Source organism: Thermobia domestica, chromosome 13 (genome assembly GCF_964235325.1).
Source record: "Thermobia domestica chromosome 13, izTheDome1.hap1.1, whole genome shotgun sequence".
Lineage (NCBI taxonomy): Eukaryota > Metazoa > Arthropoda > Insecta > Zygentoma > Lepismatidae > Thermobia > Thermobia domestica.
Genome location: NC_137466.1, coordinates 7,761,358 through 7,777,678, shown reverse-complemented (window position 1 = coordinate 7,777,678; position 16,321 = coordinate 7,761,358). Strand labels below are relative to the sequence as shown.

The 16,321-nt window shown below is 37.3% G+C and overlaps 1 protein-coding gene across 2 annotated transcripts in view; it reads left to right on the top strand.

Moving 5' to 3' along the window:
- Positions 1 to 12,827, top strand: part of LOC145668005 (uncharacterized) — a 43,310-nt gene extending 30,483 nt beyond the window's left edge. For both annotated transcript variants that reach the window (XM_081735452.1, XM_081735453.1), the window contains one exon: positions 11,433 to 12,827. In XM_081735452.1, the coding sequence (XP_081591578.1) occupies positions 11,433 to 12,672 (1,240 nt within the window). In that variant the 3' untranslated portion in view covers positions 12,673 to 12,827. The remainder of the gene's footprint in view (positions 1 to 11,432) is intronic.
- Positions 12,828 to 16,321: the final 3,494 nt, after the last annotated feature.

The following is a 16,321-nucleotide window of genomic DNA, read 5'->3' as shown; positions in this document are numbered from 1 at the left end:
ATAGGAAAAGAATTATAAATACGGAAATGAGAATGAGTAAAACAAAATGTTGCTAAATGAACAAGAAAGTTTTATTTTCGTTTTATTGTTCTTATTTATTGCTCTTTTGACATGAAATTTGCCACATACATGTATTTGGCAATTATACACATGCTAACACATTCATGATAACGAATTCGTTATCAAATTATATTCCTATAACAACATATTTATAGACATGCGACAATAATTTTGGACATCAGTGTACATACATCTCTACAAGGGTACATCCTCCACTTGTACAGTTAGGTCATTTTCTAAGAAATGTAGATAGCAGGCGTCTGTCATTCGTTCTGTGGTGCCTTCCATTTCAACTCAGGAAAAAAAAAATGTACCATCACCATCTCAAATATTGTTGAAACTTTTTTTTATAGCAACTAGACATTTTTTAAGAGACCCATATTTTTTTGTTTTGTCGAAAAAAATGTTCCCGCCAAGTAATGGGCCATCAAAACGGGGAGTACAATTTATGAATTGTGGAAGACATGGAAAATGGTCCACTTCGGAGCTCCACCATTCAGCTATGGAGACACGTAGAGTTATAATTCTTGTTGTGGTATGTAAATAGGTATATAAATAAACTATATTTTATTATAGTTTGGTTTGCGCATGCGTATCTTTTTGTAGATGAATTAACAAATGAACGTCAGTTTATCTGAAAAGTCGACGTTTGCGAATTTTTTCTAGCACTTCCGGTTCGAATTTTAAATTTCTGTTCTCACGGTTGGTAAGACCTAGTTACCCGCTTTCCGGAAAAAAAAATTGTATCGCTTCTGTGTGCAACCGTTTTGCCGCGAAAAATTCGAGAAATTGCAAAATTTTCAAAAATCGCCATTTTTGGCGCCATTTTCTCGAAAACACCATCTTTTAAAATTCTGAAATTTTGTCAGATGGTTCAAACTTACATGAATAATAAATACACCAAATACCGTTTCCGACCAATGCTTCATGAATTAGCTACAGCCTTTTGAAGTTAGCGAAGTTTCGTTAACTTTGATGTCACAGTTAGCAACACTGGAAACAATAAAAGTGCAATGATTTGATGATGTTTGTGGTTCACATTCATTAAATGAAGAATAAAAGGTTTTCTTGACTGTTTTTTATTATTTTGATCAAAAAGGCTCTGTGAAATAGTAAAATGATCCTCCCCCTACTCCGCTGTTTTCTTAAACCCAAGTAATCTGAGATGAAAATTACGATTATGAAACACACAAATTTGAAGTTCACTTACTTAAAATGGTCTTCGGAAACAAAATTTCACTGGTCGTGTTTTTTTTTTTTTTTTTTTTTTTTTTTTTTTTTTTTTTTTTTTTACATGGACCAATCATTTGCTTGCTTGGTGTGTTCTTCGCTAATAGCATGTAACCGTGCAGGTGACCAATAGGTGTTGGTGAACTCAAAACTCATCCAGGGGACGATCGCCCCCCCCACCCCAGAAGAAGAAACTTTCTTATCTTATATATAAAAGAGAACGCACAAATCCTTTGTTCCCTCATCACGCTAATACGGCTGAACCAATTTCTTTTATTTTTGGGGGGTTATTAGGATTTGGACCCTAGATGGTTTTTATCATATCACTTTAATTTTTAATTACCAGTGTCTTGAGATAATTGACCATTCAAGTGTCCATAACGTACAAATCCTTTGTTAGTTCATCATAGGTAAAAATAAACGTATTTATATGCAACCCGCATGACCGTGTCACTCGGCGGGTTAACATAAATGACAGGCGATATAATGTTAACATTTACTGCAATCTACTATGGTTTTTATCATATCACTTGAAAGCGAAAACTTCCGGGATGACCGCAGCGAAGCGGGGCGGGTTAACATAAATGACAGGCGATATAATGTTAAGATTTACTGCAATCTTCTATGGTTTTTATCATATCACTTGAAAGCGAAAAAGTAAAAATTATCTAAGTAACAAAGTTTATTGCGTTCCGGGGTGACCGCAGCGAAGCGGGGTGAACGCTGCTAGTTTTATATATAAATAAAACCCATCCCAGAGTTTGGAGCTCTTAAAAGTAGCTCTAAGTAGCAGTATTACAACCCCGCTCCCAGAAGTGCGTCCTGGATCCGCCCCTGCGAAGCACATTGTCGATAGTCATAAAACACTTATTTTCATTTCTCATGCTCTTTTGGAAACCTGTACCCTGCTGAAGGTCCATGTGCAAGATTAAACAGCACTTCAACTTCACGTAATTCATGATTTATTCATAATATTTCTGCTACGCATCACTGGTTATCATACGTATATGTATGTAACAAAAGTTCCTTTTTTCAAACTTCTTAAATCTACACTTTGAATTGCAGAAGCTCGATTTTGGGGGAAGCATGAAATTAGTTCATAGTGACCCGTTACTGCCATAAAAACTTCGCCATTTTCCGAAAGCCAAAGGTGACTTCGTTGAATATCAGTTACCGGTCGCACACTTTCCCATTCTTGCTTTTTTTTCTTTCTTCTGGAAGTTGTCGAATTCAGTTCCAGGCAACAAAACGAGAGCAATACCCAGAGTTTGTACTTGCACTATACTCACGAATTCTTCTGCGGTTTTAATACTGTGTATCTATTTTCGCCTAAGGTTGTGCCGCGTTACCTCATTCTTTACAACCCGCCCTCCCCCTCCCCCCCTTAAATACCGTCGCAAAGACCCTTGCATGGCCGGTTTCACTGCAAAAACACTGCTTTATCGGACCTGTCTGCATCTCGATCATCGGAAAGCGATTTTTAAAGTGGGATGCAGCACCATCAGAAATTACTTGACACGGCTTGGGAAATTGCAGACAGTTATTTTCACGTATTCGAACCTTTTTCTATAACCTATATTTTCGCTTTTCTTCGAGTATTTTTAGAGTCTTGTCTATGGCTATGAGTACATGAGCCGAATCGTGTGTTTTGTCGTCCCTTATTACAACAAAACTGTCGGTTGTTTCATATTCCGGTGATAACTGAATTTCACTGTGTAGAATTACAGTCCAGTTTTCAACGAAGTTCATATGAAGTAAAATAGAATTTGTATCGAAATTTTATACGATACTTTTCGGTAGGAATTAATTCTCTGGATTTTCTTGATGTATGAATTACAATTCTTACAGTTAAACCAGCAATATACGGTATGAAAACAGAAAGTGGCACAGTTTTTTTAACGAGATCATTGTTTTTCCATATGGCATACGTAACACGTTCATTTTCATCAGGATCAATAATTAAAGACTCCACACTTATTCCTTCCACTTCAGGACATTCACCACATCAGGCCCACAACCAGCCACAGAGGTTTGGGTATGGCATGAATATGTTAGGGAGAGCAAATCATTAAAAAGTCTCTCACAAAAAGCTAAATTGTGTTTTTTGTATTGATAATAGCATTTTATGTTAAGGTCTGGAGGGGCCACGAAAAGTTTAGAGGGTGCCGGGCCCCTAGCCCCCGTCTGGTTGCGGGCCTGCATCACATTCCTGAAGAAGACAACTCTCATTTTCTATGGATCATACTACTAAAGGAAATAGGTCACTCATGACAGCTTCAATACAGGCTGCACCTTTGATTTGTTGCAACGCAGTAACAGCTAACTTAAAATTTGCACAATACACATACACACTTCCCTGCAGGTTACGGACTGACTCACTTTAGTCGAATACTATAAAATTCCGAGTGACCCATTCTTATGCTGGGATTGTTTAGTTTAGAAAGTCCGTAAATTTCTTCGATGGAACGGGTAAGAAAACGTTTCGAATTTTTTTTTAACTTTGTCCTTTTTCGATCACTAATGACATCGCACTTAATTGAGACTTTATCTGGAGCATTCCAAATCATCACTGAGGTAATAGTTCAGTCTTTTTACAGATCATAATTTATTGGATGGCCATTTCAAGTAAATTCCTCGCACCAATGGCCAATTAATTCCTCGCATCAACTTATGACTGGGACTCTAACGTTCTTTTGGTTACTCTAGAAATATGAACATATGGAGATCTCATATACTTTTTTTTTTGTTACTTTCACAGTGTAGTGGAAACAAATTATTAACATTATTTTACGATAATTTGAATCGCGAAGTTTAAGTGTAATCTTTTCTTGCAATTCACTGTGAGTTGCTAAATAAAGAAATTCAGTCTTTGTTAACTATTTGGTTCAACCAAAGCAGCTGGTTTCTCGATCTGAGCCTTGTAATAAATAAAACAATTTTTGCACAAGTTATCAGCACTGTTTACTTGTACTTGTGATCCAAAATAATTTTGTAATGACTCTGCAAGATCACCAACAACAGTAAAATTTTTCGTGTTACTTTTGTATATTACTTTCTTATGTCTTTTATGATAATCACTGCACTTAACTCTCTTGGTGCAATAGTGTGAAGACATATTTGCAATGCTAACTAACTTTTATATACATTAGATAGTATACCGGTATCTATTTTGAAACACAACAAGACGATGCATTGACATGCAGAATGGGTAATATCGTTTATATACAACACTTCACACAATGCAATGTATCTCCAATGCAGTCTAAATGCCAAATGGGAGCTATTCCAGAGCGTTTGATGTACTGCAAAACACTTGCATCATACCTAGGTACATGTTGCGCAATACTATGCAACAACTCCAGTATCGTGGTTACATACATTACAGGCGCCAATGCTATGCGAGGTTGCATACCCGGCCCATGTACAACACAATATTTCAAAAATTTGCGAAAAATTTAATACACAAATATCTCCATTTGTGTTTGCATGATTCACATAGGGAACGATGAAAGATCGTTCGGGCAGATTTTGAGATTTTTTAAGAATGGCCTTTTGGAGAAAATCCGCCCTAATTTCAGGCGAAAATGACGTTTTATCATGCTTTCACTCACGTTTTCTCACCCACGTGCCATCGTAGATGGGAAACAAAATTATTTATAGGTATCCCAGAAGGAGTATTATATCATCATCATCATCATAGGTATTCTGCCTATATTGGCAGGTCACTTGCCGCAGCTGTGAAGCTTCCATGCTCCACGGTCCTCCGCTAACCTTTTCGTCTTCGCGTATGATCTTTCTGTTTTAATATCGTCCATTAATTGTAGTCTCCTTCGCCCCCTCCCTCTCTTTCCCGCCACCATACCCTCTAGGACGTCCCTCATGATGCAATCTCTTCTTAGGCAATGTCCCAACCAGTTTCTCTTCCTCTTCCTAATAATATCTAAAAGTGTTCTTTTCTCACCCACCATTTCTAACACTCTCTCATTCGTTTTCCGCTCGACCCAACTAACTCTTTCCATTCTTCTCCACACCCACATTTCGAAGGCTTCCAGTCGATTTTCGCCACCCTACGCAATGTCCACGTTTCCGCCCCATACAGCACAACACTCCACACGAAGCATTTTATGAGTCTTTTTCTCAACTCTTTGTTCAAGGTCCCACAAAACAGACTTTTCTTTCTTTTAAAGGCTTCTTTCGCCATTCCTATCCTTGCTTTTATTTCACGTTCGCATTTCATGTCATTACTAAGAACACTACCCAGGTATCGAAAACTATTCACTTGTTCTATTTTCTCCCCTCCTACTTTTATATTTGACACAGACCCCTTTGTTCCAATCACCATGGCTTTTGTCTTTGTAACATTTATTTTCATCCCATATTCTTCAAAGCCCCTTCTCATTTTTTCTAACATTTTATTGATTTTCTTTTCAGATTCTGCAACAAGGGCCATATCGTCTGCAAATCTTATGCATCTAATCATTCTACCTCCTACCGAAATGCCATCATCATCATGTAGGCTCTTTTTCACTATCTCTTCTAGATATATATTAAATAGTGTTGGCGAGAGGCAGCATCCTTGTCGAACTCCCCTTCCAATTGCACTCTCTTCCGTCAGTTCTTCCCCTATTCTAACACTTACTTGTTGGTTCATGTATAAGTTTCTTATGAGTCTTCTATCTTTCCATTCCAACCCTATCTTTGTTAGCACTCCCAACAACAATTCCCAATTCACGCGGTCGAAAGCCTTTTCTAGATCAATAAATACAACATAAACCTCTTTCCCTTTTTCTATAAATCTTTCACCGATCACCCTTAATAATCCAATAGCATCTCTTGTGCCCTTGCCTCTTCTGAACCCGAACTGCTCTTCCTCAACATCTTTATTTGTTCTTCCATATAACCTTCTGTTCAGTATTCGGAGCAGAATTTTAGCTGCATGAGATATGAGACTAATAGTTCTATAATCCTCACATCTCTTTGGGTTCGATTTCTTAGCCATCGGTATCATGATCGTTTTCAGAAAGTCTCTTGGCCATTCTCCTGTTTCATATATTTCATTGCATAGTCGCCACAATTCTTTGTTTCCCTTGTCTCCTATATTTTTAATGAATTCAATTGGTATGTTATCTATTCCTGTTGCCTTTCCATTCCTAATCTCGGATATAGCCTTTTCAAACTCATCCCGAAGAATACTAAATCCTTTATCATCCTCGCCTACTTCATTTTCCACTTCAACATTTAGGCTACACGGTCTATCCCTACTCTCATATAAGTCTTCAACGTATTCTTTCCACCTTCCTATGACCTCATTTCTCTCGCTGACTACCTTCCCATTCTTATTTTCTACTGCCATCATGATACTCCCTTGTTTCCTCCGAAATTCCATAGATTTCACCTCCTTGTACATTTCCTCATATTTCCCAACTCTTTCTAATTCTTCTATGTCCTCGCATTTTCTTTTGTAAAACTCTTCCCTCGCTTTGTCTGTTTCTCTTCGTAATTCATTATTTAACTTTCTGTACATCTTTCTGCCCTCTTCTGTATCAACCTGTTTCCACATCTTCCTCTCCCTCATTTTCTGCAACATCTGCTCTGTAACCCATGGTTTCTTAGCAGTTTTGTGTTCGCGGTAACCTACTGCCTCTTCTGCAGCCTGCTGTAAGCAACATTTAATATGTTCCCACCGTGCGTTACTACCTGCGCCTATCCTTTCCTCGTTTGAACATTTTTCTTCGAATTTTTCAGCGAAAAGATTTCTTATTTCCTCGTTTTTCAACTTATATCGTGTCACAATAATATGGTTATTCTGTTATTCTTTCATACGGAAAATAAATTTCAAAGTTCTTGCATTTTACTTTTTTACTAAGTTTTCCGGTGTTTACAAAATACTCTTGTTGGACTGTAATTCGTGCTTTTTACATCAGAACCACAAATGTAATCAGAGCACTTTTAAATAAAAAAAAGAATCATCCAATTATCACAAGTAGTTACTGAACTACGTGTCTTTCAAGATTATGCTCATTCACTTTTGTATTACAAATAGAGATTTTCGTCCGAATTTCGTTCTCATAACTCGAAGATAAAAAATTTTTCTGGGAAAATCCTCTTCGCAGGTTTCATATCTCCAACAGGACTACCAAATATGTTTTTTTCAAAAAAATCGGAAATGGTCACCTGTCCCCCTCCCTGCCTAAATGGAGATGGAATGGGCCTATATATATATATATATTGTCCAAGGTATGTATATGCATACATATTTACACATGGATTTAATTTATTTAATATTCTAACTTGGAAATGCTAGATGATTCCTTTCGTTTAGTTGAGAACTCATTTGGATCAAAAGATGCAATATATTGCAATCAAAAATTTTCTTGTAGGCCTTATATCTGGAAAGTTACACATAGTGTAGCCAAACTCAAACCATCACGTAAGTCATTATGATGTGCTTACTGGGTAGAAAATGCGCAAACTCAATTTAGGGGCCTTTCAAAAATTTTGTGGCCCCTAATCCAAAAACTAGTTATTGGCCAAGATAGCAATTTATCTTTTGATGCTTTTTTATTTTTTTGGATTATTCCTAAAATTCGTGGCCAATATCGCAATCTTTTGATGCATTTTTAAAAATCATTCCTAAAATTCTTGTTAAAATCTTTTTACTTAAATTCTATATGTCCTTTTTCATCCTCTCTATGTTTTTCCTTCTTCAAAGAATATGGTTATGGAGTCTTTCCCTGACCTAAACTTCGGTAATTTGTGTTGCTTACCGTACACCTTAAATTACTGTTCTTTTCATATTTGAGTTACAGAGGTTAGAATTTCCTCCAGTTTGCCGTGTTTCGTTACTACTATTACTATACCTTGCTTTGTGAATTTTCACCCTTCTGTTTGATGATGTTTATATTCTCCCCATGTTTTCTAAATTATCGTTCAAATCTCAATACAATCTACAAAATTCTTTCTCTTTTCGTTTTTCATTCGTTTCGTTCGAACCTTTGAGTTTGCAGTTCAGCTACTAAAACATTTATATCAAGCAGCAAGTTTAATTCATCACACATTAATAATAATAATAATAATAATAATAATAATAATAATAATAATAATAATAATAATAATAATAATAATAAAGTGTCTGTGCTCATTAAAACAACGTTTGTTTCCGAAATATCCTTTGTTTCCAATATCGTTTAGAAATCGTTTTTCAAGTCCTTCTTTCACTTGTTGAAGTTCTAACTGAATGACAATTCAATGAAATTCTTAAACTTACTGAAACATCATTATCTTTAAATTGCTCAGAAAAGTCTTTACCATAAAGGAAAAGGATCGGCTTATAACTGGACCATAGTGTAAAGCATAATTCAATGTATCATGATTTGAAATTTGTTAATAATTTGGGGGCACATCCATTTATGCTGTCATCGACCGTTGTGTGTCTTCATGTCTCAAGGTGATATCGTATAGTGGACCAATCTGAACATGAGAAGAGAACTATTTTCTCTCTCTCTCTCTTTTACTTGTACTTTCAAATCTACTTTCCAGCAAACCCACAATGGCTACGACAGTCCTCATAAGTACTTACTTGTTTACAAGTTGCTGGAAACTTGATAAAAGGAAAGCACTTACTTGGGCTGCGGTGGCTCAGTGCTAGAGCTTTCACCTCTGATGTATAGGGTCCTTCCTTCGATCCCAGCTAGCGCCAAGTGAACTTTGTGGTGGACAAACACCGTATGCATGGGTTTCCTCGGGGTTCTCCCGTTTCCTCCCACTTTCTTCATTCCACCATTTCATTCATTTCTCATCATCACCGTCTCCTTTAGCCTAGCCGGCATAAGCGTAGGACGTAAAACCAAAATTAAATGTAGACAAGGGATGGTTGACGAATGGAAAGCGGTTATTATAAAAATTTTTCAGCATTGGTATGATAATAAAACTAACATGAGTTGGCAACCTTCCAACAAAAAACAAAAGAGGCGCAAAAATTGACCTGCCATATTTTAATTTGCTTCAACATCATCTGCAGATCGCTGACGCACCCGACAACGTGTTTTTTGTACAACACAGTCTTCTCTTGGTAAGTCCGTTCGGTTTTATTCCTTGATATTTCTATTCTTTTTCTTCCTGTTTTTATCCTTTGTGACCAAGACTCTAGGGGAGAGTTGACAGCTTGGAACTCTAGAGATTCAGGAATTATAGAAACCTGTAAGTAAAATGATAAAATACAACAATTAGTTTTCCGTATCAAATAATTCAACTTACACCTGTAATAAGTTTTGGAGAACAATTAATACCGGCCAGAGAGATAACATGGATAATCAAAGACAATGTGAAGTGAAAAGGTACTAACATAGAAACGAAGCGCTGCTGCTATTGTGAACTTAAGAGGCTGAAGTTTTAGAATCTTCCTGTGTTGTCGTGACCCTGTGACAATCTTTTATATTTGACATGTTTTCTATGTAGTCACTCATCTCTTGAGTTAGGTAGTGACAATGCATTCTTGAAAAAGTTGAAAGAACAATGATGCACCAACTGTAGAATTTTGTGCTGAAGCTGACTGTTGATATTTGAACATAGCTAACAATGAAATCTTTCTATGTATAAGTCTTCTGACTTTTCTTTATTTAGGTTATTGCCCTCTTAGAAGTGAATAACCTCCGAGTTAAAATATCGTAATTAATATTTTATTAAAAATAAATCCATTATAATATAGACAAGAAAATAAACTTTTGTTGGAAACATTATTTTTAATACTGAGTTTATGGTAAGTCTAGTACGAATTAATTTGCTCCCCTTGTACGGATATAAAGTATAGATAAGTGTAATCTAGTTGAAGAAAGAAATCCGGAAGAGGCAAACAAAACATATTAGGTACTAGAAGTTGTTGGAAACACTTGAATGTGTTCTGATAGTAACTTACAAAGAGTGAAAAAGTGATTTCACTGGACCGGGACTCGAACCCGAAATCTCCGGCTTGTACAGTTCGCAGCAAAAAACGTGCAACATGAGCATGTAAGTTTATTGTGAAACGACGAAGTCTTTTGCTCCAAAAAAAGTGTGATGGGGAGCAGGCCGAGGTTTCTCCTGGAGTGATTCGTGTCACTTAGACGTTATGTTGATTCCGTGTGCTGTTAGGCGTAGTTTCACAATAAACTTACATGCTCATGTTGCAGGATTTTCTGCTGCGGACTGTACCACAGCTTAGCTGCTTCGCTTAAACAAACCAGTGTTTATGTATAAGTCAATATATTGAGAACACCTTTTGACGGTTGTAATTTCATATGTTAATGAACGTAGGAAACAACCAATTTAAACTTATTTTAACACACCACAATCTTCTGTACGTGCGAATTTTGTGGTCTGAGTGGAGAGCACCGACTGCAGGAGTGTTTTGCTAATCTGGGAAGCGTAGTGGTTAACGCATCGGCACGGTGACGGAAATACCGGGTTCGAGACCGGGTCCAGTCAAATCGCTTTTTCCCTCTTCGTAAGTTATTGAATTCGCACCTACAGAGAATTGTGTTGTGTTAAAATAAGTTTAAATCGGTTGTTTCCTCCGTTCATTAATATTTGTTCTGATAGTGTTTCAATTAATTTTTGGTAAATGGTATATTTCCTTCATATTTATATTAAATATCAACAGTGAGTATTTTTAAATATCTTTTTCACTCGACGCAACTTTTGATAGTCACGGATATTTTTTCGAACATATGAAGAAGTTGCCACTGAAAGATGTGTAAATAAATATATTTTCTCAGTGACCTATGAGTATTTTCAGTTTAAATAATAATAAGTAGTACTGCCAGATTATATTAGTATTATATACTGTAAATTTCTTTATTTACATGTTAAACTAACTTTATGGCAATGGAACCCGAAGTTCATTGTCACATCCACTAAAGCTCTCCATTGACTTTTGTCTTTAGCAAACTGGATCCAGTTTCTACTTCGTATTATTATTCTTCGAGATTCAGGTTTATTAAAATTGCATTGTAACTTTAACCAAACATTTTCCTTAGCATATTATCTCCGAGGAAGATATTCATGACTACTGAAATGAAATTGTTTCCAATGACGAAAGTATGTTGAAATTTTTCGTGCGTTACTAAACTATTCATAAGTTTTATTTTGTTTTCTTTCTTTTATAGGTCTGATGAGGAAACATCTCTTGTAGAAAAGATAATACGTAAATACGCAAAAAAGAGCAACAAGAGAGGAGTGAAAACAAAAGAGGGGAAGAAGCCACACAAAAAAGACCTTATTTACACTTGTACGGTGTGTGGGAAGCACATTAAAAGACTGAGAAATCTTCACATTCACATGAAGGCAAAACACGTGCAAGAGTCATTGACGTGTAATATTTGTGGTCGTGTGTTGTCCAGGCAAAATAATCTTCGTCGACATCTTAAAATACATACAGTGGAAGACAAGCCATATAAATGTACTCAGTGTCCTGCGGCATTTCTTGAAAAATTTTGTTTGGTTCATCATTTACGTGTCCATGCCGAGGGTCGTCCGTTTGTCTGTGAATATTGTGGGCGCAGATTTACTTATGAGCAGAGTCTTAAGGATCACTGCCTTTCAGTCCATGATATGGGCCCGAAAAGGTACGAGTGTAACGAGTGTAACAAGAGATTTGCTGTGAAAGCTTTTTTGCGCAATCATATGCGACAGCATCTTGGTATGAATCGTAAGAAAACTCGTTTCAAGCATAAGGGAAAAGATGATGGTAAGGTACGCACTAAAACAGAAACATATCTGTGCAAACAATGTGGTGTAAATTACGCGTGTGAGAACGAACTTGCTACACACATGGAAATTTTTCATGAAGGCGGGGAACCGAAAAGACAAAGCGAAAGTGTAGAACCCCCAAACATAGACAAAGTTGTTCTGTATTTCTGTGAACAGTGCAACAAATATTTTGTAAGTAAAGAGAGTTTTAAAGCTCATATCAGTCGTCATAACACTAACATCGAAAAAACATTATATGTTTGCCAGACATGTGGCAAGACGTTATCCTCGGAAGATTCTTTGAAAGCACATTACACGCAACATACAGGGAATAAACCCATTTCGTGTAACCTTTGTGACGTAAAATTCGCTCGTAAGTCATCTTTGAGGCATCATCAGGTAAGAATGCACGCTGGATGCCGATTTGGGTGCTCAGTATGTTCGACACAATTTGTATATAGAGAGCGCTATGAGCGTCATACTAGAGTAAGTTGTAATAAATCGTTTAGGTGCCTTAATTGCGCTGAAGAATTGAAATCAGAATGTGATTTAGTAATGCATGTTCGAAGTCATGAGACAAAAGTAGATGTATGTGAGCAAATACTTGATAATTCATGTAGTCTTGAGAATCATGTCGGTATGTACATCGAAATATAATATCTAAATTGTTGCAGAATATCCATATTATGAACTTTAGATCTCATTTTTACCTTTTTTCTTTTTCAGAGAAAATGGCTTATATTTATTTTGTATGAACTAATAAATGTATATTTGAAAAAATAATAATAAAAGAAACAATGATTTATAATGTAGTCGATCTGTTTGTTGTGATCAACAAGTTATTTTCTGAAATAAATCACTTGGTGCTAACAAATAAACACATGCTGGATGTTTCCTCTGATATGCAACCCCAAGCTTGATATAAATCTTGGCGTAGTTGTGTGATGCTCGTTACCACAGTCTGGCCCAGCATGTCCCACCCCTTTCCGATAGGGCGTAAGTCCGGAGACCTACGAGTACAAGGGAAAAAGACATATACCGGCTCAACGTACTCGGTTGCCCTTAGCAAGTGTCAACAGTAATCGTGCTATAGGAAGGTGGAATTGTGTTGAACAATCTATTGTTTCGTTTTCGTTTTCTCATACAAGAAGGCTACAGTAGCTCTTAATTGTTGTTACCGCATGTCTTTCTTTTCTTCTTTTCATGCGAGGAGCAATTCTGCAACAAAATCATCCAGCCTCTTCTACGGCCACGGAGAAATTTAATGGCACAGTAATGGTGTTCATTAACGTCGTTGTGTCATTGTAAGCACAAACTGCACATGCCGTGTTGCCCGACGGCCCCTCTAACTATAATCAGTATACTCTGTGTAGATTCACATGATGTAAATTATGAATCGAACTATGTATATGGGGTGTTCAGAGATTGGTTCCACCAATGTATATGAGCATTTGTATTTCAGATTGGTTAGAATGAAAGGTAACCATAAATGATTCATCGGTATTGAAAACACTATTAAAAACGTATGGTATAACACATACAATAATGAATGAAACATGAAATATACAGAAACTATCCAAGTTTCAGATATGTTGTTACAGATGTTCAGTGTGGCGTCCTTTCGTCACACGATACACTCTAGCATATTCCTACTAATAATCATTACACATTCACTTGTGGTGAATATCGTTCATGTTGCATTGTGGCGTCTGGTTGTTCAGTATCCCATATACGAACATTAGGGTAGATAGTACCTGAATAAAACTGTCTACGGAGTGCACGCTGTACGGTAACAACGGAAAATCACTTCTCTTATACCAAAACACAGAATACTTTCTGCTACATAGACTCGATTTTGGAAACTAGGATTGTGCTGCCAACTACCGTCACTAACTAAGATTACGAATAAAAGAAATTAAATTTTGAAATGTTTTCTTTCGTTTCATCATTACCACAAACATATAGTATTAATCGCTTTCGACACATTTCACTTTAAGTAGCCCTGCATGGCGTACTCGCTAACGCTCTCATCTTCGATGCGAGCGGTCCCGGGTTCGATTCCCGTGGGAACACTCAGTCGAAAAAGTGTAATAGGTATCTTGAGTGAGGTTTTTCCTGGATTTTCTTCATTCATACCAGGGAAATGCCGGGATGGTACCTAATATGATGGTCCTTCCTTTCCTTTCATCGGATAGTGTGCTCGCCGAGGGAGTCATCCCTTACATGTGACGGGCTAATATGGGCATATATGCTGAAAGCCCAGAAATCTAATTCCTAATCCTAACATTTCACTTTACAAACCAATAAGTCATTTATAATCAATCACCTTATATTGTATTGAGTTGGCTTTGACATTCTGTGACTTCACACCTCAAGTTGAGCTATTACTTGGCCTCAGTGGTGAGCCGAACTTTTTCGCTGGCGTAAGCAGTCGAGGACCATTACGTATTAACATCCCATTTTCTCCTTCATGTGCATTAAAAATAATTGAGACAGATTGCAGATGCATTGAACTTTCAATCAATTTTTTAATCAACTTAATAAAGGTTATATTATATATATTGGTATGCAAAACTTAAGAACGAAAGTAAGCCTCGCATGAACTATGTTACTCCGAAGTAGCGTAGGTCGGTGAGACTTAAACTATAGATAGAAAGTAGTGCTACGGTATGATACAGGAAACAACAGGAAGAAAAACATGATAACAAAAGTGACACTGTTAGAAGCCAGTGCGACTCATAATGGCCCTCAGAAATTACAGGAGGAGTGAAATGGCCCTTAGAAGAGTGTGTGATCAGCGCAGACAGGATGCATGCTCTGCCGTGTGCTCCCATTCGGCCTACAAAGTTCGTAACATGTTGTTGTGGTATGGAGTTCTATTTTTTAACTACCGTTGTTCACAACTATTGGGCGGTTCTTGATGCATCTGAACGTTTCCCTATTGGATTCTACATGCAGTCGATAGGTCAAATCGGGAGGTCGGGCAGGTCAGTCCATTTGTCGAATATCTTTTGTTTCCAAGAGCTCCGCAACCTGCGCTATTCGATGCGGTCGCACGTTATCGTCCATAAAGGTGAAGTCGGGGCTGACTACATATCTGAAAAGACACACGCGAGGAAGGAGTGCAGTGTCACAGTAATTGACCTGTGAATGTACCGCATTCAAAAATGTGGAGAACGGTATGCTCATACAAAATCATGCCTCGCTACTCAAGAACTCCTGCACCACCAAAATGATCATGTTGGACAATGTTCCTGGGCCAATTGCATGTTGCTACCTCTCACCAGATGAGTGTGTATCCAGAATCACTACTCAAACTGAATTTGCTCACATCTCAGAAGAGAACGCGACCTCACTCATCCTCGGTCTGGTCTTGATGTTTTTGACAGTACCGTAAGTGTTGCCGCCGATGTGTCAATTGAACACACGATAGTGGCCGTCGGGTAAAGAGGCCATCTCCATGCATTCGACGTGCCACTGTGGAACGTGAAATTGAACGTCTCGCAGCCTTGTTCAATGTGCTTGAATGGCACCCGTTGTTTTGATATCTGTTTCTTCTTGTCTGTTGCACATGTATCGGTCGTCCTCTGGAGTAGTTGACCGTGGTCAATTACAATTTCTCTTTCGCACAACATTGCCAACGCTCTTCTCCATGTGTGCATGTAGGAGACTTGCCGGACACCAACTACGCAAATATTTTGTTACTTTACCTATCTTATCCTCAAGTTCTGTTCACATATACATGTTGACACATATATCCTCAAGTTCTGTTCAGCCGCTACAGAGGATTGAAAATTTACTATGTGGCAACGTTGTAGATTAACTTTGAAACACAAGCAGTTAAACTACGAGTTTTTATCAAGTAGTTACATCGATTGTCGCCAGATGGAGTTACAGCTGACAAGTGCAGAGTAAATGGAAATTATATGACATATTTCATAACAGTCATATTGAGGGTATCTGAGAATTATATCGAACATGCTGATTGGCTAATCGTCTGTTTCAGCGTTCTTCATTGGCTAATCCTTTCTCGATTTCAGAATAGATTGTCATTCCCCGCATTTTTCTATAGTCTCGAAGATGTTGGTACTAACGCCATCTCTTAGTATCGGTAGCGTTATATCATGGTCCAACAAAAGGCACAACTAGAGTAATTTATGTGTATGTGTGTGTGTGTTACACAACTGAGGCAGCGGATTGATACAGAAGCAAGTCTCGTGTTGCTAACTTGTTTAACGTCATAACAATAAAATACATATGTAAATACTTGTAGTAGTGAAATAATTGTCATGTTAACTCTAACTGT